General features: G+C 37.9%; 1 protein-coding gene across 6 annotated transcripts in view; it reads right to left on the minus strand.

Moving 5' to 3' along the window:
• The window catches only part of PHKB (phosphorylase kinase regulatory subunit beta), a 199,208-nt gene continuing 173,745 nt past the window's right edge, over positions 1,137–26,599 (minus strand). For 5 of the 6 annotated variants that reach the window (XM_013998279.2, XM_013998278.2, XM_021094235.1 and 2 more), the window contains 5 exons: positions 14,886–15,020; positions 8,965–9,094; positions 4,879–4,986; positions 2,688–2,828; positions 1,138–2,037 (listed from right to left, as the gene is read on the minus strand). In XM_013998279.2, coding sequence (XP_013853733.2) covers positions 1,900–2,037; positions 2,688–2,828; positions 4,879–4,986; positions 8,965–9,094; positions 14,886–15,020 — 652 coding nt within the window. In that variant the 3' untranslated portion in view covers positions 1,138–1,899. Of the gene's footprint in view, positions 2,038–2,687; positions 2,829–4,878; positions 4,987–8,964; positions 9,095–14,885; positions 15,021–26,599 lie in introns of all 6 variants that reach the window. The other variant, XM_021094236.1, reaches the window with a different exon arrangement.

Genomic DNA, 26,599 nt, shown 5'->3' on the forward strand with positions numbered 1-26,599 from the left:
GTGCAATGAGAAAAGAGAGCCTTGGGCCAGAATTCTTGCAGAAGCAAGGAGAACTCCTAAACTGGGTCATTTCCCATAGCTGAATCAACTGTTGCTGGCTTCTCCCTCATGGGTTCTAGCTGGAAATATGGCATTCTAAGACTGCAATCCTTTAGAGAGAGGGAAGAAAAACTACAGTCTGGGGTAGATGAGTGGAAAGTACCTAGGTTTTACACTAACATACAGTAACTTGAATTCTTTTCATACTACAAGTGGAGAAATTTATTACATAATCTAGATCTTGGTATTCTTACCTGACAATTTCTATTTCATATGATCACCATGCACACTTGATACCATAAAACATGTGAAACACTTAATACATACAGATTCTGAACAGACATTATTTTTTCTCCTTGATTTCTCAAAAAAGTAAAACTTCCATAAGGTCAGATTTTACCTTATTTTTCACAAGTTTGCCAACCAGCACACATATAATTTCTTATGCAAGATCAAAGTTATGAGGAATGTGCCCAACTCCAGATTTTTTTCACTTACTTGTGCATCCATTTATTTGGTATCAATTTAACTTGTTGCTGAAGCTACTTATCCTTTCTCTCTTAGATCCTTTCAATAATCTACAAATGGGCTGTATTTTTTATGTGACAAGTTTGATTTCCAAGGTGAAACCCCCTAAGACTGGGCAGAAAAATGCCTCTTTTGGGGGCCGGGGCTCAAATTAATGGGCTTCCTTGTAACATTCAGTAAGGAAGTAAATCCATAAAATTTAAATGTTTGATCTACTTTATGTTTTTATGAATATTTGCTGAAGTAAATTTGGTAACACAATGTGTGTAGATACGATAGAATCTTTTCCATTTCATCTCCTGATCAATTAAATGAAAACATTCAGGGAGTTCCCGTTGTGGCTCAGTGGAAACAAACCCAACTAGTATTCATGAGGATGCGGGTTTGATCCCTGGCCCCGCTCAGTGGATTAAGGATCTGGCATTGCCACGAGCTGTAGCTCTGATTTGACCCCTAGCCTGGGAACTTCCATGTGCCACACCTGTGGCCCTAAAAAAAGAAAAAAGAAAATATTCAGGAGTAATAACTCAATATTGTGAATAATGTGAACAAAGAATGTGTCCAGATATATTAATTCAGAAATAAAATTTAATGGATCTTAATTTTGTTTTTATGAGTACAAACGAAGTTAACAGTCCATACTTCTGAAGAATCTTAACACAAATTCTGTTTTTAGTAAGAGCACAAAGAATATATGATCAGGTATAGATTATACTATATTTTAATCCAACCCCAATAGTTAGCACAAATACAAAACAACAACCATGTTTACAAGGTAAAAATTGTACAGTAGCTCTGTATACTAAAACATTATTAATAATGCAGTTTGAGAATCAAAATATCAGCTGGCTGATTTTGCCTTTATGATGCATATGAATATCTTTTTCTAGCATGGCAATGCCACTTAAAAAAAAAATCACCACTCTTTCAATATATTTTTCATTGCCAGTATGCATGACTAGTTGGAAAATTCATGTAATCGGCAGTAGGGTGGGAGTTTAGGCCCGAGTGCAAAGATTCATTTTGATAAGTTATATGATCATAAAACATGCAGTGATGAACTTTCGATTCATAAACTATTTCTATTTTCAGCACAGATTATTGTTGTAGTTGGTATAATCATGATAACTTTTTTTCACTTGATCACAAGCATTTCTTGCCTTCAGAGTGGCTATGGCATGCGAGAGGTCCAACAACTCTGCCAAGGGCATGGCAACCACCTCACCAGCATGATCAGCCCTGACACTAATGGCTGCCTTGATTAAGCTTCACCACAACACTGAACACACTGCTGGAAAATGGGTCTCAACAGAGTCTCTCACACCGTCCTCACTAGCTAACCAGACATGGGTCATCATTGCTTGGCTTGACGTCTCCTTCCAGCAGCAAATTCATCACGACCTTTGTCAAATAGCTGCAGGTTCCTCTTTTTCCCAGGGGGGGTGTGTTGTAAAAGGAAGCCATGTCATCCTACGAAGAAAAACAGTAAGCAAGTCGTTTGATTTTTGGTTTGTAAGGAGTTGACAGGTAAAATCAGTGTCAGCCCAGAGGGAAAAATAAATTCACAGGAAGATTTCCTGGAAGAAAATATGAGCTTCTTGAGTTTTCCTTTTATTTTCCTAAGGCATCTTCTTAGCAAATAAAACAAAGACAGACATTTTTAGTATTCTCCTGTTTGCCGGTAATTTTTATTTACTTAGGGAACCTTTTTACGCACAAGCATGAAATATTAAACAGAGAGCCCGGAAGGGACTATATTAGGTAGTACACACACCAGCGTCGCCTGTTACTCATTCCCATCCTCCCCAGAATTTAATTTTATAGCCTTCTGCAATCTATGGCTCCTTTCTGATAAAACGCATTTTAACTGCTAACTATATAAAGGAAATTTATCTCCCCCTAGATTTCTTTTTAGTCAGAACTACATAGCTGAACTGACTAGTAATTAACTAAAAAGTAACATTAATTCCACAAATAAATCAGACTTCCCTCTGCCTTTCAAGTACTCTATTCTGCACTCTGTAAATCTGTTTTATAAGTTCAATGATAAGAGATTAGGGATATCTGGAAGAACTGAGACAAAAGAAAAAAGTCTACAGAAAGCTATTTTCTCTACTTACTTGTTTTTCAACTTCTTTGAGTCGACTCTCATCTTTCTGAAACTCATGAAATGCTTCTTTCACCAGTTTGTCTAGATCCACTTTGTCTTGAAATTCTAGCTCAGGGTTTCTTTCCAGCACAATGGATACAACCATTAGAAGCTAGAAGAGACAGACATTGAAAGCCAATTATATGAACCATCCCAGAACTGATGGATGTTCCTCGTATTCCACGGTGACAGGCTTTAGGATCATCTATGGATGGAATCTTCTAGTCTTACAAATTAGGAGCATGAGTCCTGTTTGGAAACCTTACATTTTTTTTTTTTTTAATTGTGTGTATCTCTGTATCTGTTTACAGGGATAAGAAACGTTTAGAAATTAATGTATAGCAATGTTTTTTTAGTCACTTAAATAAAACTAGTATCTTAGAAAAAAATGACTTCTAATCCTGTCAACAGTACACAGTGTCCTAGTCACCCAAAGTATCTGAACTCTGTCGGGTCTTTAGGCATTAACCCTTGGTGGCAAGACACCAAAACAGTGTCCTGTGGAGCAGAGGCTGCCCCAGAAGAGGTGGTCGGCAACAAAGCCAGAGAAGACTGGGTAAGTTCAGTGGAGATTTTGAATCTAGGTTCATGATCAAATGGCTTGGAGTCCAGCACATCAAAGTGAGTACAATTCTGTGGTATCATGGTATTTCTCAGGGGAAGATTATGTTTTAAACAATATACTTAATTCTGACCCCTTGTTGACATGAGTGCTATTTGGTCTGCAAAACCTACCTTAGTTAGAGGCATCATCCTATTGTTTGGCTCCCCTATACATTTATCCTAAGGAGTAATGTTCATTTTATATGACAAATCATAACGTGCAAAATGTAATATGCAAAGATTGCTCAGATACTCATTGTACCTGAGTAAAAATGCTTGGTAAAGAATTTCTGGTGATCATTATGGCTCTTAGTTTGTACATGGAACAGGAAAACGGCCTCTTAATTCCCAACTTGGGAATCTTTCTGACTGTACTTTATTGAAATGCTTCCAAAACAGAACCTGAAAGAACCAAAGGAAATACTGAGAAAATCCCAAAGTGGGAAATCTTGGGGCAGGGATTGAGCCAAAAGAATGTGAAGTTTTGCTTAAGTTCTAAAGGAACATTTTTTCAGCAAAGAGAGTGACTTCGTTTTAAGGACTTCCATGGCCATGAAATACCAAAAAGTTAGCAGTATAAGCAAGGGATTCACCTTTCTGACAGCCCCTTGTTTTCTTGCCCCCAGTCTCTCCCTCACTCCCACACGCTGTGAGACAGATTGGCAGATACTCTTCTCAAATCCTGGCACAACAGAGATGAGGCTGAATTTCACTCAGCTGCCTGTAGCTCTGGACACTGGATTTTAGAAGGTGCCAAATCTGACTAGCATCCATGAGGATGCAGGTTTGATGCTTGGCCTTGCTCAGTGGGTTAAGGATCTGGTGTTGCCGTGAGCGGTGGTATAGGTTCAGACACAGCTCAGATCCTGCGATGCTGTGGCTGTGCCAGAGGCCAGCAGCTACAGCTCTGATTCAACCTCTAGCCTGGGAACCTCCATATGCCACGGGTGCGGCCCTAAAAAGACAAAAAAATAAAATGGCAAAGAGCATGTGTGCACATGTGCATGCATGTGGGTGTCTATTTTAGCATTTAACTTTATATGGAACAGTGATGATACACAAAATGACACGCCTCCTCTGTTCACAGGGAAATGTTTGGAAAGATGTCCCTCAAAATATCAGCAGTGACGATCTACTGCTAGTGGATAGAGTGTTTTTCATTTTTTGGTTTCTTTTTTTATAATTTTCCAAACTATGGAAGCTTTTCACAATAGTTACGTGTTGTTTCTGTAAACAGAAAGAAACTGAAAAGAAGACAAAGAAAAAAAAGGTCACTTCCTCTCTTTTCTAGTAGTGTTGATACACTTACACTGGGGGTGGGTGGGCATGTGAGAGAAAAAGCTGGGCAGTCAGTCTTTCCACTCTGAAGGATTTAACTGTTTGGACTGTGTATGTGCCTTAACTCGGGTCAAGGATGGCCTTCTCCAGGGCGCAACTGGAGGAGATGTGGGTCGGGAGAGGAGTGGAATTCCTCGTATCTTGGGCAGTCTCCTTTGTATCAGTTTTCAGGGAGCAGATAGAAAGCATTTCTTTAGCAATCGACGCTTTTAAATACAAACCTCCACGACAATCTGTCTGTACTTTGGTTGGTCAATATTTCCCAACATGTCCTCAACAAGGAGAGAGAAATTCATCTCATACATGGTCATATCTGACAGGGTTGGTTGCTGAAAAAAAGTAACTCAGCATTAACAGGCTGCACTGTTATACTCTGGTTCCCACTTAATAGGAAAATTTCATTTTCTAGTCAATAATCGTTTTCAGTTTCCGCAAAACCTTAGAGAGCATTTTCAGCTATACGACTAGATTTTATATATGTCAGACTACTGAAGCCAAACAGCTGACTACTGTGATAAATTAAACCTTCTGTTTTTAGTAGTTACCTTTACTATATTAATGTTTTTAGGAAAAAGGGACTATATTGCAAAGCCACTTCAATACACGGAAGAACAGACAAAAATTGAGACAACAAATAAGAGCACATATTGCTTTCAGAATTAACACAAGAAATTACGCCTGCTGTCAGACTTCAGCATGTAAGTCACTTGCTATTGAATTAACATCATTTCTGTGGCAGGTCCTTTTCAAGCCGGCAGCATAAAAATGCATACAAATAAGGGAAACATTGTGTGCAGAAAAGGTAAGCAAACATAGATAAAAGTATAACAAAAAGAGTTTTCTCTACTCTACCCTTTATATTTCATTTGAAACAAGCGTATTATAAAATCTTCCATGCACTTTTCACAAACCAAAAGAAAGCAGAAAATAAACTCAAATCCAAACCATATCCGGGCATGGTGGATAATCTTCAGAGGATGGAAGGAAAGGCTCTAAATGCTAGGCTTGTACGATGGAAGGCGATGGAGTCACCAGAATTATTACCAGAGATGCAGAGATGATGAGTCATACTTATTTGCTTGTACCTCAGTGATGAATTTACAGCGAACTTATTCACAGCCTCAGAACAATGTGTATCTACTCACTACTCAAAATGGGACCCAGCAGAAGTGTCCACTTTCAAGCAAATGAGAGCAACATTAGTCCCACCTGGTATAATAATGCCTCACTCTTACATGCAATATGATCCATCTACTGTATTCCATATTCGATATAATCCACCATATGGTTAATGTTTATAAGTAGTACCTAATTTGGAGAAAATGAAGCCTGTTGCTATACAAGGTACAGGCAAACCTTACTTTATTGTGCTTCACTTTGTTGTACTTTGCAGACAATGTGGGGTTTGTTTTTTTTTTGGCTGTTGTTGTTTTAACAAACTGAAGGTTTGTGGCAACCCTGTGTTGTCAGATGATGGTCAGTATTTTTATTTTTTTTTGGCCTTTCCCCCAGCATGTGGAGGTTCCCAGACCAGAGATCAAACCTGTGCCACAGCAGGGACCTGAGCTGGTGAAGTGATAACACTGGATCCTTAACCCACTGCACCACAGGGAACTCCAATGGTTAGACTTTTTAGCAATAAAGTATCTTTCAATTGAGGTTTGTATACTTTTTTTTTTTTTAAGACAATGCTATTAAAGACTAATAGACTACAGTATAGTGTAAACACATCTTTTACATGCACTGGGAAACAAAAAACATTTATGTAACTTGCATTACTGTGATGATCTGGAACCAAACTTGCACTATCTGAGGTATGCCTGAATTATAACTGTTTAGATGTCTAGCCATGAGATTCATGAGGTTACAGCAGGAAAGGAAGACTCCTTCATGGGTTCACATCAATTTCCTTTTAATAGATTTCATTTGAAAAGTTAGCCTAGCTGGTAAACCTAGAGAAGAGATACCAAGGTTGCTTTATTTTCCAAACTCTGAAAGAGGTAGAGAGTATAGCAGAGAAGTTAAGAGAAAAGGCCAGATGTTAAACTGTGGGGGAAGAGGGTCACCCTCTGGGTCAGCTACTTCCTGGATGTTGGGACCCTGGGAAAATCACTTAGCTGTGCTTCAGCTTCCTTGTCTGTCAGGTGGTCGTAGTAAAGCACCTACCTCAAAAGACTGTTGTGAGGATTAAAGGAGCACTTAGAAAAATTCCTGGTACATACAAATACTTAACATGTCGTTGTTGTTAGCAAGGAGAGATACTAAATGTAAGTGGTCCAGGCAATCAGACAACTAAAGGAAAATCTGATGCGTATTAGCTGGGAAAGAAGCCAACAAAAGGCTGCACAGTCCACTGTACACAGACACGAGGCCTGGCAGGAAAAGCAGGAGGTGAACCGTAGAAGCTGGTGCCCCACCCATGGGAGACGGAGCATCTGGGAAAAGGCTGGGGCACCTATACTGGCAACAAACGAAAACCACTCAACGGTTTGTGAATAATATAAAGAATACTTTTTAAAAGTTCTCATTCATTTTTTGAATAATTAATAGATTCACAAAGCTCAAAGGATCTGAAAGTTTTTAAAAAGGGTTTTCAGTGGAAAGCCTGCCCTGTCCTCCCCTCCCCCCGACCACAATTCCTTCTCCCAAAGGTAAGGAAAAGACTGCTGCCAGTTTCTTGTGGGTCCTTTCAGAAATACCTTGTGTACATATAAACAAAATGGTATGGGTGTGTATATTCAAGAATATCTTTTTCACAGATATGTGAGATCAAACTCGTGGTTACCAGTGGGGAGAGGGGCTAGATAGGGAGAGGGGACTAAAAGGCACAAACTAGGTATAAAAGAAATAAGCTACAAGTATTCAATTATAACACAGGGAATATAGCCAACATTTTATAATAACTTTAAATGGAGTATAATCTATAAAAATACTGAACCACTATGTTGTATACCTGAAACTAATATAATATTGTAAATCAACTATACTTCCATTAAAAAAAGACTATTTAGAGAGTTCCAGTGGTGGCTCAGTGGTAATGAACCTGACTAGGATCCATGAGGATATGGGTTCAATCCGTGGCCTCGCTCAGTGGGTTAAGGATCCAGCATTGCCATGAGCTGTGGTATAAGTTGCAGACATGGCTCTGATCTTGCATTGCTACTATGGCTGTGGCACAGACCGGGAGCTGTAGCTCAGACTCAGTCCCTATCCTGGGAACTTCCATATGCCTCAAGTGTGACCTGAAAAGCCAAAAAAAGAAAAAAAAAAAGAAAAAAAAAAAAAAGAGGAATATTTGTATAAAGACTTTCATCAACAATAATTTGGTTGATGTTTCAACACTAGAAACCAATACAGTACCCCAGTTCCAGAAGGCCTAGTTATTCACATTGGTGTGCAAGTATAATGTCAGGATTAAATAAAATAATTAAATTAAAAAAGCAATCCAGTTTGTATAACTTGGGAAACCTTCTGAAGGAGGGAACACCAATTTATTTGGACCGAGAGTAAGTTGTATCTTGAGTAAAATAAGTGATAGTCTAATGACATATAAAGCTACTATATTTTTCACATTCCATGCAATTTTAATTAGTAACTTCCTTATCCACAGCACTAAGTCACCTTTTTTCTTAAGACTGATTTCGTTGTGCCTTTTTTTTTTTTTTTTGGCCATGCCTGTGGCATGAGGTACAGAGACTGAAACTGCGCCACAACAGTGACTCGAGCCACATCAGTGATAACGCTGGATCCTTAGCCTGCTGAACCTCCAGGGAATTCCTGATTTGGTTTTGTCTTACGAATGTATGTTTTACTGTTTGTGAAGTCCCCTGGCACTGGCCCATTACACTTGGTAGTGAAGGAATACCACCATTCATAATAATGCCAATATGAAAAACCCTAAATTCACTAATCAGCAAACGAAGGAAGGACAGATTTCTTGACCAAAGGTTTGGTCATGCGGTTTCTTTAAACATAGAGCTTCCTTGAAATATGAGAAATGTGATAACACAATTAAAAAAAATACAATATAACTGTTAAGTAAAATATCCATCGTAAAGCACAGCTTTTATATATAGGAACACTAAAATTTAAAAAATAACAAGAACTCAGATTAGGAAAAAATATTTCCAATGCAATTGATGAGACTTCTTACCTCTTCCCTTTAGGCATCTGAATAGCCCTCCCTTTAACGCTCTTAGAAAAAAAAGTAAAAAGCTTATTTGCAAAGCGGGGGGGGGGGGGAACTCTCTACTTTCTTAGTTCCCTTTAGAAGCCCCTTTTATTGACACAAACATGGGCAGCTGTACCTGTGGCAAATGCTTCCCAGCTACAAGGATACCATTGGGTGTGCGCTCCAGGATCTGCCACACTCGGTCATAGAACCCGGTGGGAGTTCTATTCAAAGAGCCATCGATCTGACGCCTGTTCAGCCAACATCTGTAGACCAAGAGAAAATGCCTTGGTGTTGAAAAACAAGCTTGTTTTGGCAGAAAGCAGGGGTTTTATGTGAATTAATTGTTCCAATAGGGTGAGCAATAAAAGCCAAAATCCATCAATGATGCATAGCTACCATGTGTTACAGGGGTTACTAAATATTTATAGTGAAAACAGAGCTTGTAGGAAAGGAGAAAATCCCCAAGATTTTAAAAAATTTAACAGGCAAAATGTTATTCTCTAGGAAGTTACTTACAACTCACTATGTGATCAAATGACTTTCTAACTTGTAAAGCAGCTCCATTTAAAAAAACAGGAGCAGCCAATTTCAAAATAAGTTCATGTGGTCTTCATACACAATAAAATGTAAGCTCTATGAAGGCATGGGCCTTGTATCTATAGCTGGATCACTCCTATAACCTCTCCAAGAAAGGTACTTAATAAATACTTGATAAATGGATGAATGCTCAAAAAAGCATAATGTATCTATCAAATGAAATTACCTTATTTTAAAACTTACTTGTTAATTTACATCTTCTATTTAGTTTTCCATTTAAATGTGGCCAAAGTAGCAGTGCTAAAAAATCAGCTACAAAATCTTATATGTTGTTTAACACATAACAAAGAGTCAAAGTTCTAGATCACTTATTTTTATGGCTTAAGTATGACATCTTAAAGGTATAATAGTTACTTCAATCACAAACTCCTACAGATGCAGAATTTGCACAATTTGAAAAGAACACACAAATCACATAGTAGCATATTCTTAGAAAAGCTAGAGATAGGAACAAATATAAATTTTTTTATACTTTTTATTAAAACAGGCAGCAGAGTAAAACATGTCATCAACCACAAGGTGGGCATGTAATGAACAACAATATTTCTAGGTGTGAAAATAGCTATGCAGGACAACGTAAACAGAAAAAGGCATTTTTGTTCTGGTGAAAGAGGACCAAGGAAGTTGCATCACTGCATAAGTAAGCGGGCATGTTTTGGAGGTGTAGTTTCTTTTGGTAAACCCAGACTTGCGTGGCTGGGTTTAGTGCTAGGCTAAAGAGAAAAAGCCAGAGAGGTTCCTTCGTAATGTTTTACTTTGGGTAATGAATATCCAATACTCTGAACTGAATGAATATCTAATACGCTGAATATTCTGTTCTCTGCATTTGATTCCCAACCCCATTCCCTTTGTTTGGCAACATCAAAAAAGATGCTTTCAGAGTTCTATGAAGTCCTGGTTAATGCTATAAAAAGGAGATGTTTGCTTAGAGCAACATGAAAAGTAGAAATGTGTGAATATTCACAGTGGAGGAGAGAATTATTTTAGAAGAACTCTTGTTTTATTTTTTGGCTTTCTATTTTGAAAAATTTTAACGTAAAAAGAAAATGAAAGAAGTTCTTTACTCAGCTTCCTCTACTTCTGCCATCACACAAAACCAGAAGAACAGCTACTGAAACCAGGAAATAGACATTGATACAATACTACTAATCTATGGATGTTATTCAAATTTAGCCAGCTTCACCACAAGTCTCCTTGTTGTGGTCCCAGATCCCACACTGCATGTAGTTTCCAGGTCTCCTTAGGCTCCTGTGACAGTTCCTCAGTCTTCCTTTATCTTTCACGACTTTGACATTTCAGAAATGTCAGTTATTTTGTAGAATGTACCGCGATTTAGGTTTGTCTGACGTTTTCTCATGATTAGAATTAGACTGTGCATTTTTTGCAATGAATACCCAGCAACAGGTGCACCTTTTTCAGCACATTGTATCACGGGTAGGGTATGTGATGCTGATGTGCTGATGCGAACCTTGATCATTCGGTTAAGGTGGAATCTGTTGGCTTTCTTCACTGAAAAGTTACAATTTTTTTTTCTACAATTGAAAAGTATCTTGAATAGAAATGCTCTGAAATTATGCAAATTTTCCATTTTTCATTGTACTTCCACTCACTAAATTTAGTGGTTCTTGATGATTACTGTTGTATTTGCTTTATGGTGATTTTCTATTCCCATCATTCCATCTACACTTATTAATTAGAATTCTATTGCAGTAAGAGTCCCTTCCCTCCCATTTATCTATATTAGCATGGACTCATGGATATTCGCTCTATGCGATATAATCCAATACTATCATCATTTATTTTGTTGCTCATATTGTTCCAGCTTTGGCCACTGAACCGCCTTCACGCTGTCCCCAGTATCCTTCTAACACAACTCTATAATTTTCTGGAGCACTTTCTTACTTTCAGGTACCACAAGATGCTCCAGCCTCATCTTGTACTTTTCTTGCCTTGGCCCTGGAATCAATCCTTTCTCCAAGGAACGTTGGTTCCTTTTATTAGAAAATAGTATTTAGAGCCTAACTATAATGGAAAAAAATAAAAATCATTAAAAAAAAAGAAAATGGTATTTAGAAATCAGTATCTGGGCACTAGGTTTGCTCATTGCTGTTGGGGTTTCATTGCTTCCAGGTTCTCTCAGTGGACAGTTAGGCAAGATAAAGATGTATGCTTGCATATACACATATACACCCACATTTATTTCTATATCTCTCCATCTGTGTAAAACCATGAATTCATACTGATATATCCAATTCCAATCCAACACCACAGGGTATGTTCTAGCCACACCCTTTTCCTTATGTGTAACTACATTCTCCGACAGTGAAAACTATGGTCTAATTAATGACCATATTTACTTATTTACCCAATAAGTGCATGTGTATATACAGGTATATATATGTGTGTTTATACATAAGTATGTTTACATATAATAGTGTGTATACACACACATAGCAAGTTCATAATTGCTAATTCCTACCTCTATGAGAAAAATTTTTTATTATTCAGAGTCCAGGATTTGTCTGCAGTTCTTTTTTTGTTTGGCTGTATAGAGTCTAGTCAGTGTTTTCCAAAGGTACTGGGGTTGATTCTTGTCTCCCCACCATCACCACTTCAGTGAGGTAATATTATTCATTTGCAACACAGGTAAGGTCATTTGTTACTATTTGTATTCTATTTGGGGTATCTTCCATACCTGGGCTAATTTTAATTAATCATTTATGTTTGGGGAATATAAAACATAGCCACAGTTTAAGAGTAAGAACTATACAAAAGGTATACTCACAGAAGTATTGCTCTCCTCCTCTGTACCCGCACCTATTTCTTCATTCCTTCCACTGAGCTCTTACCCACTCCCTGAAGGTAATCAAGCTCAGTTTCCACTTTATCCTTCCTGTGTTTCTTTTGCAAAAATGAGCAGATATCGTCTTCCTTCTTACATGAAGAGTACCATACTACAGATACTCTTTTGTATTTTGCTATTTTTATTTAACAATACAGCTCATAGAGATCACAGTCATTCTTTTTTTTGGTCTTTCTGTCTTTTCTAGGGCTGCACCTGAAGCATGTGGAGGTTCCCAGGCTAGGGGTCTAATCAGAGCTATAGCCACCAGCCTACACCAAAGTCACAGCAACACCAGATCTGAGCCACGTCTGCGACCTACACCACAGCTCACGGCAACATCAGGTGGTTAACCCACTGAACAAAGCCAGGGATCGAATCCGCAACCTCATGGTTCCTAGTCGGATTAGTTAACCACTGAGCCATTATGGAAACTCCACAGTCATTCTTTTTTCACCACTTCGTAGCATTCCACTGTGTGGATATACCACAGTTTATTAAAATAATCCCACAGGTATGAGGTCTTAGGTCATGGGCATTCCAAATTTGTGTTTGTAAACAAGGCTGCAATGAACAACCTTGTGCATATATATTTTTACATTATTGGAGGCATATCTCCAGGGTAGATCCCTAAAAGTAAGACTGCTGGGTTAAAGGGTAAGTCCACATGCAGACTTTTTTTAGATCTTGCCAAATCGCCATTCAGAAGAGTTGCCCTCACCAGCTACATATGGGTGTCTATTTTCCTACAGCTTCAGCAGATGTTTGCCATAACTGCTTAACATTTGCCAGTCTGGTAGATGAGAAATGGTATCTCAATGTGTTTTTTAAATTTAGATTTCTCTAATTATAAGTTACTTTGAACATCTTTCCAAAATTTTAAGATCTATTTATTGCTTTATTTTTATTTCATTTTATTTTTTGTAGGGCTGCAGGTATGGCATGCGCAAGTTCCCAGGCTAGTGGCTGAATCAGAGCTACAGCTGCTGGCCTACACCACAGCCACAGCAACGTGCGATCCAAGCCACATCTGCAAACTACACCGTAGCTCACGGCAAGGCCAGATCCTTAACCCACTGAGCAAGACCAGGGATCAAACCCACATCCTCTGGGATACTGGTTGGGTTCATTACTGCTGAACCACAATGGGAACTTCTTAAGGTCCATTTATTATATGTTTTAAATGAATTGCTCAGTCATGTTTTTCCCTGTTTTTCTCTTAGGCTTTTGGTTCTCTTCCCTCAATTAAGATTCTTGGATATTAGCTCTTTATAACAAATGTTTTGTCCCAGCTTCTCAGCTGCCTTTTGGCATTGTCTGTTTTTTACCATGCAAAATGTTGTTTTAATTTTTATATAGTCTTATTAACCTTTTATGCCCCTGGGTTTGAGTCACAGAAAGCCTTTCCCATACCAAGGTTACAGAGGAATTTACTCATGTGTTCTTTTAGCTCTAATATAATTTCATTTTTTTTACATTGAGATCACTAATCTATTTGGAGTTTATTTTTGTGTACAATATGAATTATGGATCTTATTAATCCTTTCCAAATAGTTATCCAGTTGTCTCATCATTATTTACTTAAAAATAAAAAGTCCACCCTTGACCCAGTGATTTGGGATGTCATCTTTATCATACACTAAATTTCCATATGTGCTTGGAGGTCTATTACTGGACTTTCTATTATGTTCTACTGTTCTATTTTTCTGTTCATGTATCAGTATCACATTATTTTAATTATAAAGACTTTTAAATATTTTTACTGTCTTTGTTAAGGCAAGTCTTTATGTTTTTTTGGTTATTCTTGCATGTTTGTTTTTCCATAGGAAGTTTAGTGTGAACTGGTCTAACTCCATAAAACAGCTTGTTAGAATTTTACTGAACTTTGTAACAGACATCTTTAAAACACTGAGTGTTTCTATCTAAGAATAAGAATGCTCTTCCACTTGTTCAAATCTACTTTTGCAGAAGACGTCTATTCTAGGTATTTCTAGAATACTACCTTGGAAAATACCAGGCACACAGATAGTGCTCAATAAATGCTTGCCTAAATAATTATATTAAAGCTCGTTCTGCAATAAAAATAACTCAATGTAATCAAAAGTATTTGTTTTGGTTTTATGCTAAGGTTATTAGCCCAAGTCAAGTGCAAGACAAGGATTAGGCCTGAAGAAGTTTACAGTCTACTTAGAGACACAGAATTACAGGCAAGATATGTAAGTAACATTAGCAAATCCAAACTTCTATGCCAAAACCCTGGGAGGAGATGCTGAGTGCTATACAGGATCAGAAAGGGAACTGACCAAAGTGGTATGAAGTGTTACATTCTGCATAGAATAATAAAAATTAAGAAATGTTTACAAGCTATACCTAAAAAAAAGTATACACTTCAAATCAACACAAAATCACAACTAGAGACAGACATTTTAATGAGTTATCTCTGTATGCTGCCCACCTAGAAGAATGATCTCTGATACTCTGCTGCATATTTTTCTTATTAATGCCTTACTGATTTCATATATATATATATATATATATATATATATATATATATATATATGTAAATGCTATTATAAATCCAGAGTGTCCTGCAGGTAACAAAGGACTCTCATTACCTTCCATTCTGTTGAGGCTGGAGAATATCCAACAGAAGCTGTTTCACTTCACTAGGTGATAGCTGATACAAGTCTCTGGCTGGCTTATTCCCGCCACGGATCTGTAGCTCATACTCCATAGCATGGATGATCCACCTAAAACAAAACAGGAGAAGCATGAATCAATAACTCTTGAAATAAAACACGTTGTGCATCTCATGGTCTTAACAAGCACTGACCCATCCAAAGAGGAATGAAGAAAAGGCCATTTGAATTTGCTGAATTGCTTATATAATTACTTTCACCATGATTAGGTAACATGATCAGACTCTAAAAAATGAGGCCTTCTCTTGCATATGTGGTTAGGTAGTAGAACATGAAAATAGGCAACTACTTAGGTCCTTACCAAATGAGACTCTACTAATTTGGTATGATAGTATACTATACATAAATAGCTGCCACACTATTGTTTTCTTAATACTAGATATAGGAAAAGAACAAATACGATAAATATAATTCATTTTTATGAATGAACTGAGATATGCTATTATATATACATTCCTTTCCCAGGAAGGACAAGTATTTTTTATCAATTTCATTTATTTTGCAGTCATTCCCTTGTAATTAGAAGGGACACACAAGTACCTGCCTTTGACATACACAGACACAGTTAGTGTAACTTAATTCTACTTGTCTATTAGGGAACGAACTTTAATCAACAGATTTCAGAAGAATCTATTCTTTAATATTTAAATGCTATTCATAAAATATGTTTTTATTACAAAGAGCTTTAATATGATTTTTTTAGTAAAGCATTTATTGAGCACTATTTTTGCACTTGGTACTTATACACCTAGAAATGCCTAAAATATTTAATTATTTTATGTGTAAATGATTTTATTCTTTTTTTTTTTTTGTCTTTTTGCCTTTTCTAGGGCCGCTCCTGCTGCATATGGAGGTTCCCAGGCTAGGGGTCGAATCGGAGCTGTAGCCACCGGCCTACGCCAGAGCCACAGCAACACAGGATCCGAGCCGAATCTGCAACCTACACCACAGCTCACAGCAACGCCGGATCATTAACTCACTGAGCAAGGGCAGGGACTGAACCCGCAACCTCATGTTCCTAGTCGGATTCGTTAACCACTGCGCCACGACGGGAACTCCCGATTTTATTCTTTAATTTGAGAAGCTTTTAATAAGTATTCTTACAGTTTCGTTTCATTTCATTTATTGTATTTTGAGGAAAGAACTCAGATGCACTAGTTATGCAAACCAAAGAAACCTCTAGAAATAACATGCGCCTTAGGGAACCAGAACTCCACATACCATCAGGAAAAGCTAGGGAATTAGTTTTACACAGCAGATTCTCATGCTTTATCCTTAAATCCTTTAGTGAATGCTGAATAACAAACAGAGACAGAGAAGCTCGGCATCTGGAAAGAACGTGCTTTCATTCATCCATGCTTTGTCTCTCAAAGGGGGGCTGGGTAGCCAGCCCATAGGTAGAAACATCTAGTTACAGCAACAAAGATTTCAAGTGGTGAAGTAACTACACTTAAATATATCAATATCTTTCTCTGATTCACTTATCTGAAAGACTACCCATAAAGTTATTGCAGATACAGAGATGAAAAGTTAGGTGGAAATAATCAAAAGATTAAATCCTTCTTTCTGGTTTGCAAAACAGGTTGGTTTGCAAAACAACAGTGATCAGCCTCATGGGATGACTTTGCTCTCTCTCAAGGGAAAAGATGATAAGAAAAATGGTAATTGTTTGCAGTTGAGCATGAAGTGATATCAACCAAGCAAATCACCCTGCCTGCTGGGCCATCCACAGGCCACAAGGCAGTGTCCCTGCTCTGAGACGGCTCCAATCCCACTACTCTCTGCAAAGGCAATTCTTAGCTCTTTTTCCTACTGCTCCCCTATTCTTTGTTGTTGCCATTTCTGGAAGTTAGAGATTGAACTAGTCTGCCAGTCAAATGCAGCCTATGTGTTGCATGACACAGAGGCATGAGAGAGACACAAGGATGGAACACAGCAATTTGAAAAATAAATGTTATTATTACTACTGATAATACATGACAAATATTTAACACCTGCTCTTTGATAAGAACAGCAAAGATGACAAGGCATTTACAAATAGGAAAAAAAACATTTTTGAGTTTCCTGATATGTTCAACAACAGAACATGTGACAGAGTTAAGATTTACAATTCGCACTTTTCTAATCAGCTGTAAAGAAAAACTGGACTAAACATATATTAACGCTAAAGATTAGAATTTCTTTACTTGTTCATCTTATTGTGGACTGCGTTTAGTCAAAATTTTATACAAGCATAAAAGTCAAAGGATATTGTCACTAGATACTCTGGATGTTTTGATGACAAAGTTATGAAATTAATTGTTACAGCAACATTTCAGTTACAGTAAACTGTTCCATGGACTCTCTTTAAATTAAAAAAAATTTTCATTTTTAATTTTAGAGATTAGACAGAATTACCTTCTATTTATTATTATTATTATTATTTTGCTTTTTTTATGGCCACACCTGCAGCATATGGAAGTTTCTAGGCTAGGGGTAGAATCGGAGCTACAGCTGCCGGCCTATGCCACAGCAACAGCAACAGCAACGTGGAATCCGAGCCACATCTGCGACCTGCACCACAGATCACACAATGGCAACTTGGGATCCTTAACCCACTTGGCGAGGCCAGGGATGGAACCTGCAACCTCGTGGTTTCTAGTTGGATTCATTTCCACTGTGCCACAACGGGAACACCCTATTATTTTATTTATTTAACATTTAAAATTTACATTTGAGGCAGCTTAGTATAATAAAAGAAACATCAAATTAAAACTAAAGACTAGCTTTTTGGTCCCCCCAAACAAGTTAAAGTCATCACAAGAAAAATGGGGGTGGAGGGGTACTGTTCTAGATCGAAAGTGACTTAAGAGATAAAACAACTAATGCCACGTGTGGGCTCTGTTTGGGACCCCCGTATTCTTTTTTTTTTTTGTCTTTTGCCATTTCTTGGGCTGCTCCTGCGGCATATGGAGGTTCCCAGGCTAGGGGTCAAATCGGAGCTGTAGCTGCCAGCCTACGCCAGAGCCACAGCAACGCGGGATCTGAGCCGCGTCTTCGACTCATGGCAACACCAGATCCTTAACCCACTGAGCAAGGGCAGGGATCGAACCCACAACCTCATGGTTCCTAGTTGGATTCGTTAACTACTGAGCCATGACGGGGACCCCAGTATTCTTAAAACAAAGTCATTTTGGGGACAACCAGAGAAATATGAAAAAAAAAATGGTATATCAGGTAATATTAAGGAATTATTGCTAGTTTTGCTGGAAGTGGTAATGGTATTGTGGTTATTAAGAAAATGTCCCTTTTCTTACTTTAGATATATATGTACTTACTATCATATTGAAAGGTAAAAGTCAAAATGTCTCAGATTTGCTTAATAATCTACAGCAAAAAAAAAAAAAAAGATAAGCAGATATGGTAAATGTAAATTACTAACAATTGCTTATGCCCATTAAGTAATGGGCATGTGGGAATTTACCAAATTATTCTATTATTACACATTTAAATTTTTTCATAATGAAAAGCAAAAACAATAAAGACAGACTTGAATACCAATTCTGTTACTTACCAACTGAGCCTAATCTGCAAGTTATTTTTCAAATGGGGATATTACCATTACTTGTTCAGCTCATTTTATGAAATTATTTTGAGGAACAAATAAGAGGAACAATGTTATTATGTTAAAACTATTAAAACGTTTTTGAAATTACAGAGTTCGGTTGTTATGTTCAATTGCTATGTCCAAATTATGTTAGCAAACACCTTTTATTTGACTTCTCAGACTCAGGTTGGAGGGAGGTGATACAATTTTTAATTCAAGTCTTGGAGTTACTTAAATAAGTGCACCACATCGATTTAACTTCAGGAGGTAGCCTCTTCTAAAATAAGTAAATTAAAAAAATTTTTTAAATGCTTACTTTTTAAGGTCCTCTCAAAACTTGAGTTATTAACACTAAACATTGTCACATTTATCTTTTCAAATCTTCAGTACCATAAACAAAGACTGTTGGAGATCTAAAAAATTTCCCCTCAGGCTTCTATTTACAAAATCTCAGCAGTTCTGTGAGAAATTATAGAAAACATACAACAGCCACTAAAGAAAGGTGACTGTTTTTCATTCATTCGAGCACAAATGAATCTAACTTATTTGTCGGATTGTTAAAAATAATTATTCATTCAAAAGTACGGACCAAACTAATCTTTTTAGCTTAGAATTCTTCAAAAGACTAAAACAGAAACAGCAAAATCGCCTTAGATATGAACTACTATATAACAGTCAGAGACTACACTCAGAAAGTAAATAACCAAGTGAGTAATACAGTGAAGAAAATCAAAAAGATGTTTTATCCATTTTGAGAATTACTAATACAAAAGGGCATTAATTCCTTTGCATGGGAAAATCTAGCTTCTTAACCTCATTCCTGCAGACAAAGTCATCAAACCTGATTTGGCAATTCCAGGGTAAAAGCACTTAAAGCAAAATGGGGAAAGCGAGCAAGCGAGCAACTGTAGAAGGTCAAAAGAATGAAGGTTACCCTTGGCCCAGATCCTTATAAATTCAGTCTGTCGAAAGAATCAGGGACATGCTCTACTTGCCAATAAGCAAATGAGAAAGTGGGAGATACACACGACTGACCAGCTCAACCTTCAAAGGCATCATGGTCTGACTTGACAATGAATTCCTCCACACTGCTGGAAAAAGACGAAAAGGCGGACCAGTATTCCTGCACAGCCCTGGGAATAAGCTTATCCTTCTAAAATCTCTCTTCAGGTGAGGTTAGTTAGCACACTCTGTATGTATTGGCATTTTTCTTTCCAAGCTGCCCCAATTAAGGAGTGGAATATAAAACGAAACACATGAAAATCTGACATCATTGGTAAATCAGAACGGCTGACATTTTCTGAAAAAAAAAAAAAAATGCCATAAAGAATAGCACTGATCCATAGCAAGAAACAATTTTTAAAATAATCACTTTGAGGTTATTTCAAGATACTAAAAGTATTTGTCAAGTTTATTGTTAAGTGAACATGAACTGCCTGTCCAAGTATTTTATTAGGTTATATAATAGGAGATGAGAAAGTTGCAAGAATGGAATGTTTTGCTTGATTCGTATTGAAAGAGAGAGGGTGAAAATTTGAAGAGGCAAAGTGGGCTTTCTGTTTGGTAACTGGAGAAAAATCACTCCCCCACTCTACCTCTGATCTAATCACAGCAGAACAGAGGTCGGAGAACTCTATCAACTCACTTCCTTACCTCCTATCAAGTGTCAAAAGCAAAGTCCTTTGACTGAGTATGAAACCATGCTAATAAGCTCAGAACTGCAATTATCTCCTTTTTCCTTTACGGCACAAGCAATGTTACAGTCTGGTACCTATGACACCAATGGCTTCTCTAAGCATTGGATGTGAGATCCACAGACGCAGCTGTGGGCATCAGACAAGACATACGTGGATCATAATTGCTTACAGAGAGTGTGCTAGCATATGAAATGCAGGGATGAAAAAGGCTTGATAACATATATCCTCAGGGGTTATCTCCTACTCAAGCCTGAATGACAGACTTAAAGCAGAAAGCAGTTGACTGGAGGTCTTCATAGTAATGGGCCTGTCAGGAACTTGATCTATTTCAGCATGAAAGCTGGAGCACAAATCAATAATGAGACAGCAAATCAAATCATTATCAGACTAGAATACCATTCCTGTGAGCAGGTTAATTTTGTTCACTGGAGTGCCTGATAGCAATAATGTTGAAGAAATTGCATTGGCAGGATTAACCTTGAGAAAAAGCAAAAAGAAACATGGTCGTATTGGTTTAAAGCAACTGAGGCAGTGGGTGATATAAAGAAATACATTTAAAAAAAATCCCCAAACAGGAACGAAATAATGCCATTTGCAGCATCATGGATGGAACTAGAGACCCTCATACTGAGTGAAGTTAGGTCAGAAAGAGAAAGACAAATACCATATGATATCACTTATATCTGGAATCTAATATACGGCACAAATGAACCTTTCCACAGAAAAGAAGATCATGGACTTGGAGAACGGACTTGTGGTTGCCAAGGGGGAGGGGGAGGGGGTGGGATGGATGGGGTGCTTGGGGTTAACAGAATCAGACTACTGCCTTTGGAATGGATTAACAATGAGATCCTGCTGGGTAGCACTGGAAACTATGTCTGCTCACTTATGATAGAGCATGATAATGTGAGAAAAAAGAATGCACTCATTGTAATGTGTAACTGGGTCACCATGCTGTATAGTAGAAAATTGACAGGACACTGTAAACCAGCTAAAATGGAAAAAAATAAAAATCATAAATAAATAACTTATCATGACAAACAAAAAAACCCAAACCAAACCAACCAAACAATAAAAAAATCCAAAACCCCAGAGGGAGAGTTAAAACAGAAAGAGAAAAGCATACATAGTGCAGGAGAACTGTGGGTAAGATGTACCATGACTAAGACAAACGTTCTTCCTTTTTATGTCCATTTAGCCTAGTGAATGTGGGCTTTTTAGGAGGACTATGGTGTTAAAAGCTGACTGAACGATCAATCTCTTTAAATCATAATATTTAAAACAATGGTAAAAAGTCAGATGTGAATGAGTTTGAAGAGCTTTAATTAACCTGTAAGGAAGTAAAAAAGGAATGCTTTCTAGAAATTCTCTCCCCTCTTTCTTTTAAAAATCATGCCAGAAACACAAACAGGTGACATCGAATCCAACAATTTATCTGAGATTCGACATTCAAGGACTCTATAAATGAATACTTTGTTCATCAATTTTAAGCAAACTAAAAACCTTCCAGGATGCCTTGTATTTCTTTTGTTTGTCTGATTGCTGTGGCTAAGACTTTGATACTACGATGAACAGCAGTGGTGAGAGTGGGCATCCCTGCCTTGTTCCAGATTTTAGTGGGAAGGCTTTCAGCTTTTCTCCATTGAGTATTATATTTGCTGTGGGTTTGTCATAAATGGCTTCGATTATGTTAAGGAATGTTCCCTCTATACCCACTTTGGTAAGAATTTTTATCATAAATGGAAGAGATCAAACTCTCACTGTATGCAGATGACATGATACTATATATAGAAAACCCTAAAGACTCAACCCAAAAACTACTTGAACTGATTAATAAATTCAGCAAAGTAGCAGGATATAAGATTAACATTCAGAAATCAGTTGCATTTCTGTATACTAACAATGAAATATTAGAAAAGGAATATGAAAACACAATACCTTTTAAAATTGTTACCCCCCAAAATCAAATATCTGGGAATACTCCTGACCAGGGAGGCAAAGGACTTATATGCCAAGAATTATAAAACATTAATCAAGGAAATTGAATAAGATGTAAAGAAATGGAAAGATATTCCATGTTCCTGGATTGGAAAAATTAATATTATAAAAATTAATCTACAGATTCAATGCAATCCCTATCAAATTACCCATGACACTTTTCAGAGAACTAGAGCAAACAATCCAAAAATTTATATGGAACCACAAAAGACCCAGAATTGCCAAAGCTATCCTGAGAAACAAAAGCCAAGCAGGAGACATAACTCTCCCAGACCTCAAGCAATATCACAAAGCCACAGTCATCAAGACAGTGTGGTACTGGTACCAAAACAGACAGACAGACCAATGGAACAGAATAGAGAACACAGAAATAAACCCCGACACCTAGAGTCAATTAATCTTTGACAAAGGAGGCAAGAACATAAAATGGGAAAAAGACTGTCTTTTCAGCAAGTATTGCTGGGAAACCTGGACAGCTGCATGCAAATCAATGAAACTAGAACACACCCTCACACGAAAATAAACTCAAAAATAAATATAAGACAAGACACCATCGAACTCCTGGAAGAGAACATAGGCAAAACATTCTCTGATATCAACCTTACAAATGTTTTCTCAGGTCAGTTTCCCAAAGCAACAGAAATAAAAGCAAAAATAAACCAATGGGACCTAATTAAACTGACAAGCTTTTGCACAGCAAAGGAAACCAAAAAGAAAGCAAAAAGACAACTTACAGAATGGGAGACAATAGTTTCAAATGACGCAACTGATAAGGACTTAATCTCTAAAATACACAAACAAGGTATATAACTCAACAGCAAAAAAACCAACAACCCCATGGAAAAATGGGCAAAAGACCTGAATAGACATTTCTCCAAGGAAGATACACAGATGGCCAACAAGCACATGAAAAAATGCTCAACATCACTGATTACTAGAGAAATGCAAATCAAAACTACCATGAGATACCACCTCACACCAGTCAGAATGGCCATCATTAATAAGTCCACAAATAACAAGTGCTGGAGGGGGTGTGGAGAAAAGGAACCCTCCTGCACTGTTGGTGGGAATGTAAGCTGGTACAACCACTGTGGAGAACAGTATGGAGGTACCTTATAAAACTATACATAGATTGACCACATGATTCAGCAACCCCACTCTTGGGCATATATCCAGACAAAACTTTCCTTAAAAAAGACACATGCACCCACATGTTCAATGCAGCTCTCTTCACAATAGCCAAGACATGGAAACAAGCCAAATGTCCATTGACAGACAATTAGATTAGGAAGATGTGTTATATATACACAATGGAATACTACTCAGCCATAAAAAAGAACGAAATAATGGCATTTGCAGCAACAGGGATGGAATTAGAGACCCTCATACTGAGTGAAGTAAGTCAGAAAGAGAAAGACAAATACCATATGATATCACATATCTGGTATGTAATATATAGCACAGATGAAGAACCTTTCCACAGAAAAGAAAATCATGGACCTGGAGGATAGACTTGTGGTTGCCAAGGGGGAGGGGGAGGGAGTGGGATGGATTGGGAGCTTGGGGTTAACGGATGCAAACTATTGCTTTTGGAATGGATTAACAATGAGATCCCGCTGTGTAGCACTGAAAACAAATAAAAATAAAAAAATAAAAAATAAATTTTGTAAATTTCCAGGTAAATTTTGTAAAGAAACTTATTAATAGAATATGATTTTGCTGCTGGTAATACATTAATGTGCAAAAAAGCCATTCACTTAAGGAGATGAGATCTGAGTAAAATTTATTAAGGATGAAGTGCAATAGAAATATATTAAAAAGATATAAAGATATCTTTTAAGATCTTTCATCTTCTCAGACAGGCACTATCACGAGCTCCATAGACAGGATAACTGCAATTCTCCCAGGCTTTTGGCTATCTGAAGAGGAGAGACAGGGTTCCAAAACCCCTCTATGAATGTGGTGGAGAAGCACTGTGGGCACAGCACAGGGGGATTCATGAGTGTATGCCATGGACTTCATGAGGTCCCACCAGGTGATGGAGGGGTGAGACCAGGTCAGATGGCAGCACAGATTCCAAAGAGGATTTTGAGTTAAGGTTTCTATATGAAATGCTGGGGATCATTCTACTGGGTCCTGGAGGAGAATCTGTGAGGGTGAAAAGGGATACTTCCAGGGCGAATGTCTCTTGTGGGAGCAGAAGGTGTCTGCAAACCTAGGACTGGAGGACAGGGGTGAGTATGTGAGTGTTTGTTGGTGGGGAGGGGTGGGTGAGGTGTGAGAGCCTCCTCTTGGGATTAGTGGTGTGTAAAAAGAAATCCCCAGAGGTACTTGTTCTCCAAATGCCACAAGAGAGAGGACCTCAAATTACCAAAGGTCACAGCAATTCTGTTTAAATTTCATCTTTTGCAAAAGACCTATATATTCCTTACCCAGAATCCCTGCAATCCCAAAGGAAGCCAAAGCTGAGACAGCCTTCCTATTTTACAGACCAGAGAGCTGGAGGAGTGACAGGGAAGCATGAACACTGCAGTCACTCACCTCAGGTTCAAATTCCAGTTCTTGGTTTTGTGACCATGGGTAAGTTACTTAACTTCATCGAGTTTCCATAGTATTCTAGTATATCTCTTGCATCCTATAAAAGGCTAACTTAGAATGACTTCCAAAACATCCCCATTTTTTGGCCTCATGATGAAGAAAGGGAAAAAAAGTCTTATTTCTTGTTCGTTAACTTGTAACTGCTCAGCCTCCTTGGTGTGTCGTGTACTGGGACAATGATAAACAGTATTGATCCTGGATTCAAACTAAAGACAAAAGTCATCAGGAGTCAAGGCACATCACAGCTGCCTCATGAATACTTGAATACAAAGTGGGTCACAGGGTGAAATCATGTAGAAGGGGCCATAAAGGCCCTAAGGTTTTAGAAAGAAACAATAAGACCTGCTTCCCTGAGAAAAGAGCAATAGTATGTGTGAGTGAAAACATGCACAAAGTACTGAAGAGGGAAGAACAAGAACTTTGGAATCAGGCAGTCCTGGGTGTAAATCCCAGTTCTTTCAGTTACTGATTTGGTTAAGACAAGTCACCTAAAGCTCTCTGAATCTCAAGTTGTTTACTTTAAAATGGGGGTGCCCACCTCAAAGTTGTTGTGTAGACTAAATCAGATAACAGACATAGAGTATTTTTAGCATATTGTCTAGTAAGATCTGTGGTTATGGTGATGGAAGAAGAGGAGGATAAAAGTTGACCAGAATGAACGTTTGAACGCAGTATCAACATGTTACTCACGTTCATACCTCCCTTAGAGCCTTACTAGGAATGCTGCTTAGAGAAGAAGTACCACTCTAAGGCTATTTGTACCACACTCTGATGATTAACTGCACCATTCCATTAATAAATGAGTGGAGAAAGTGCTACATTCTTCTATGACAAGACTTTCATATAAACAAGGCCCTGTTTAACTTTGTCATGTCCTGACGGATATGACTTGTACAAACAAGTGCATTTATCAAAATTCAAAGAGTCCTTTCTTTCTCTAATGCATGGAGAGTCATGCTCTACTTTTGTTTTTCCTAAATCCCCCATCAGTAGTTCAAGGCAAACTACCTGAAGCTACTTATAACCTACGTATTAACCAATCTGTCAAATTCTATTGAACATCTCCTGTGAGCTAGACCATGATACAGGTGGGAAGATAAGATCTGGTTTCTATTTTTAGCAGAAGTTTAAATTTCTTAAATAAATGACTTCTTATTAAAAAAAGAAGTTAAGGAGTTCCCATCATGGCACAGTGGTTAATGAATCCAACTAGGAACCATGAGGTTGTGGGTTCAATCCCTGGCCTTGCTCAGTGGGTTAAGGATCCGGCGTTGCAGATGTGGCTCGGATCTCACGTTGCTGTGGCTCTGGCGTAGGCCTGTGGCTATGGCTCTGATTAGACCCCTAGCCTGGAAACCTCCATATGCCGCGGGAGTGGCCCTAGAAAAGGCAAAAAGACCAAAAAAAAAAAAAAAAAAAAAAAAGTTAAGACTTCTCCCCAGCTGACAGTGTCTCAGTGTTTGGAGCAGACCTTGTGATTCCAGCATGTGGGGAAATATACATAATACGTTGGGCAGGGACACTGTTAATACCCACAATGGGAACATAACGCCACAAGTGATTCCAGGATGAGTTTCAGGACAGTGAATACAGTTTCCTGGCCAATTTCCTCAGCAGGAGGTTTTTGCTATCATTAAATACTGAGTCACACATTCTGTCCTGACAATTTTTTTTTTTTTTTTTTTTTTTTTTTTTTTGGCTATTTCTTGGGCCGCTCCCGCGGCATATGGAGGTTCCCAGGTTAGGTTCCC

This window comes from Sus scrofa, chromosome 6, assembly GCF_000003025.6.
Source record: "Sus scrofa isolate TJ Tabasco breed Duroc chromosome 6, Sscrofa11.1, whole genome shotgun sequence".
NCBI classification, from domain to species: Eukaryota; Metazoa; Chordata; class Mammalia; order Artiodactyla; family Suidae; genus Sus; species Sus scrofa.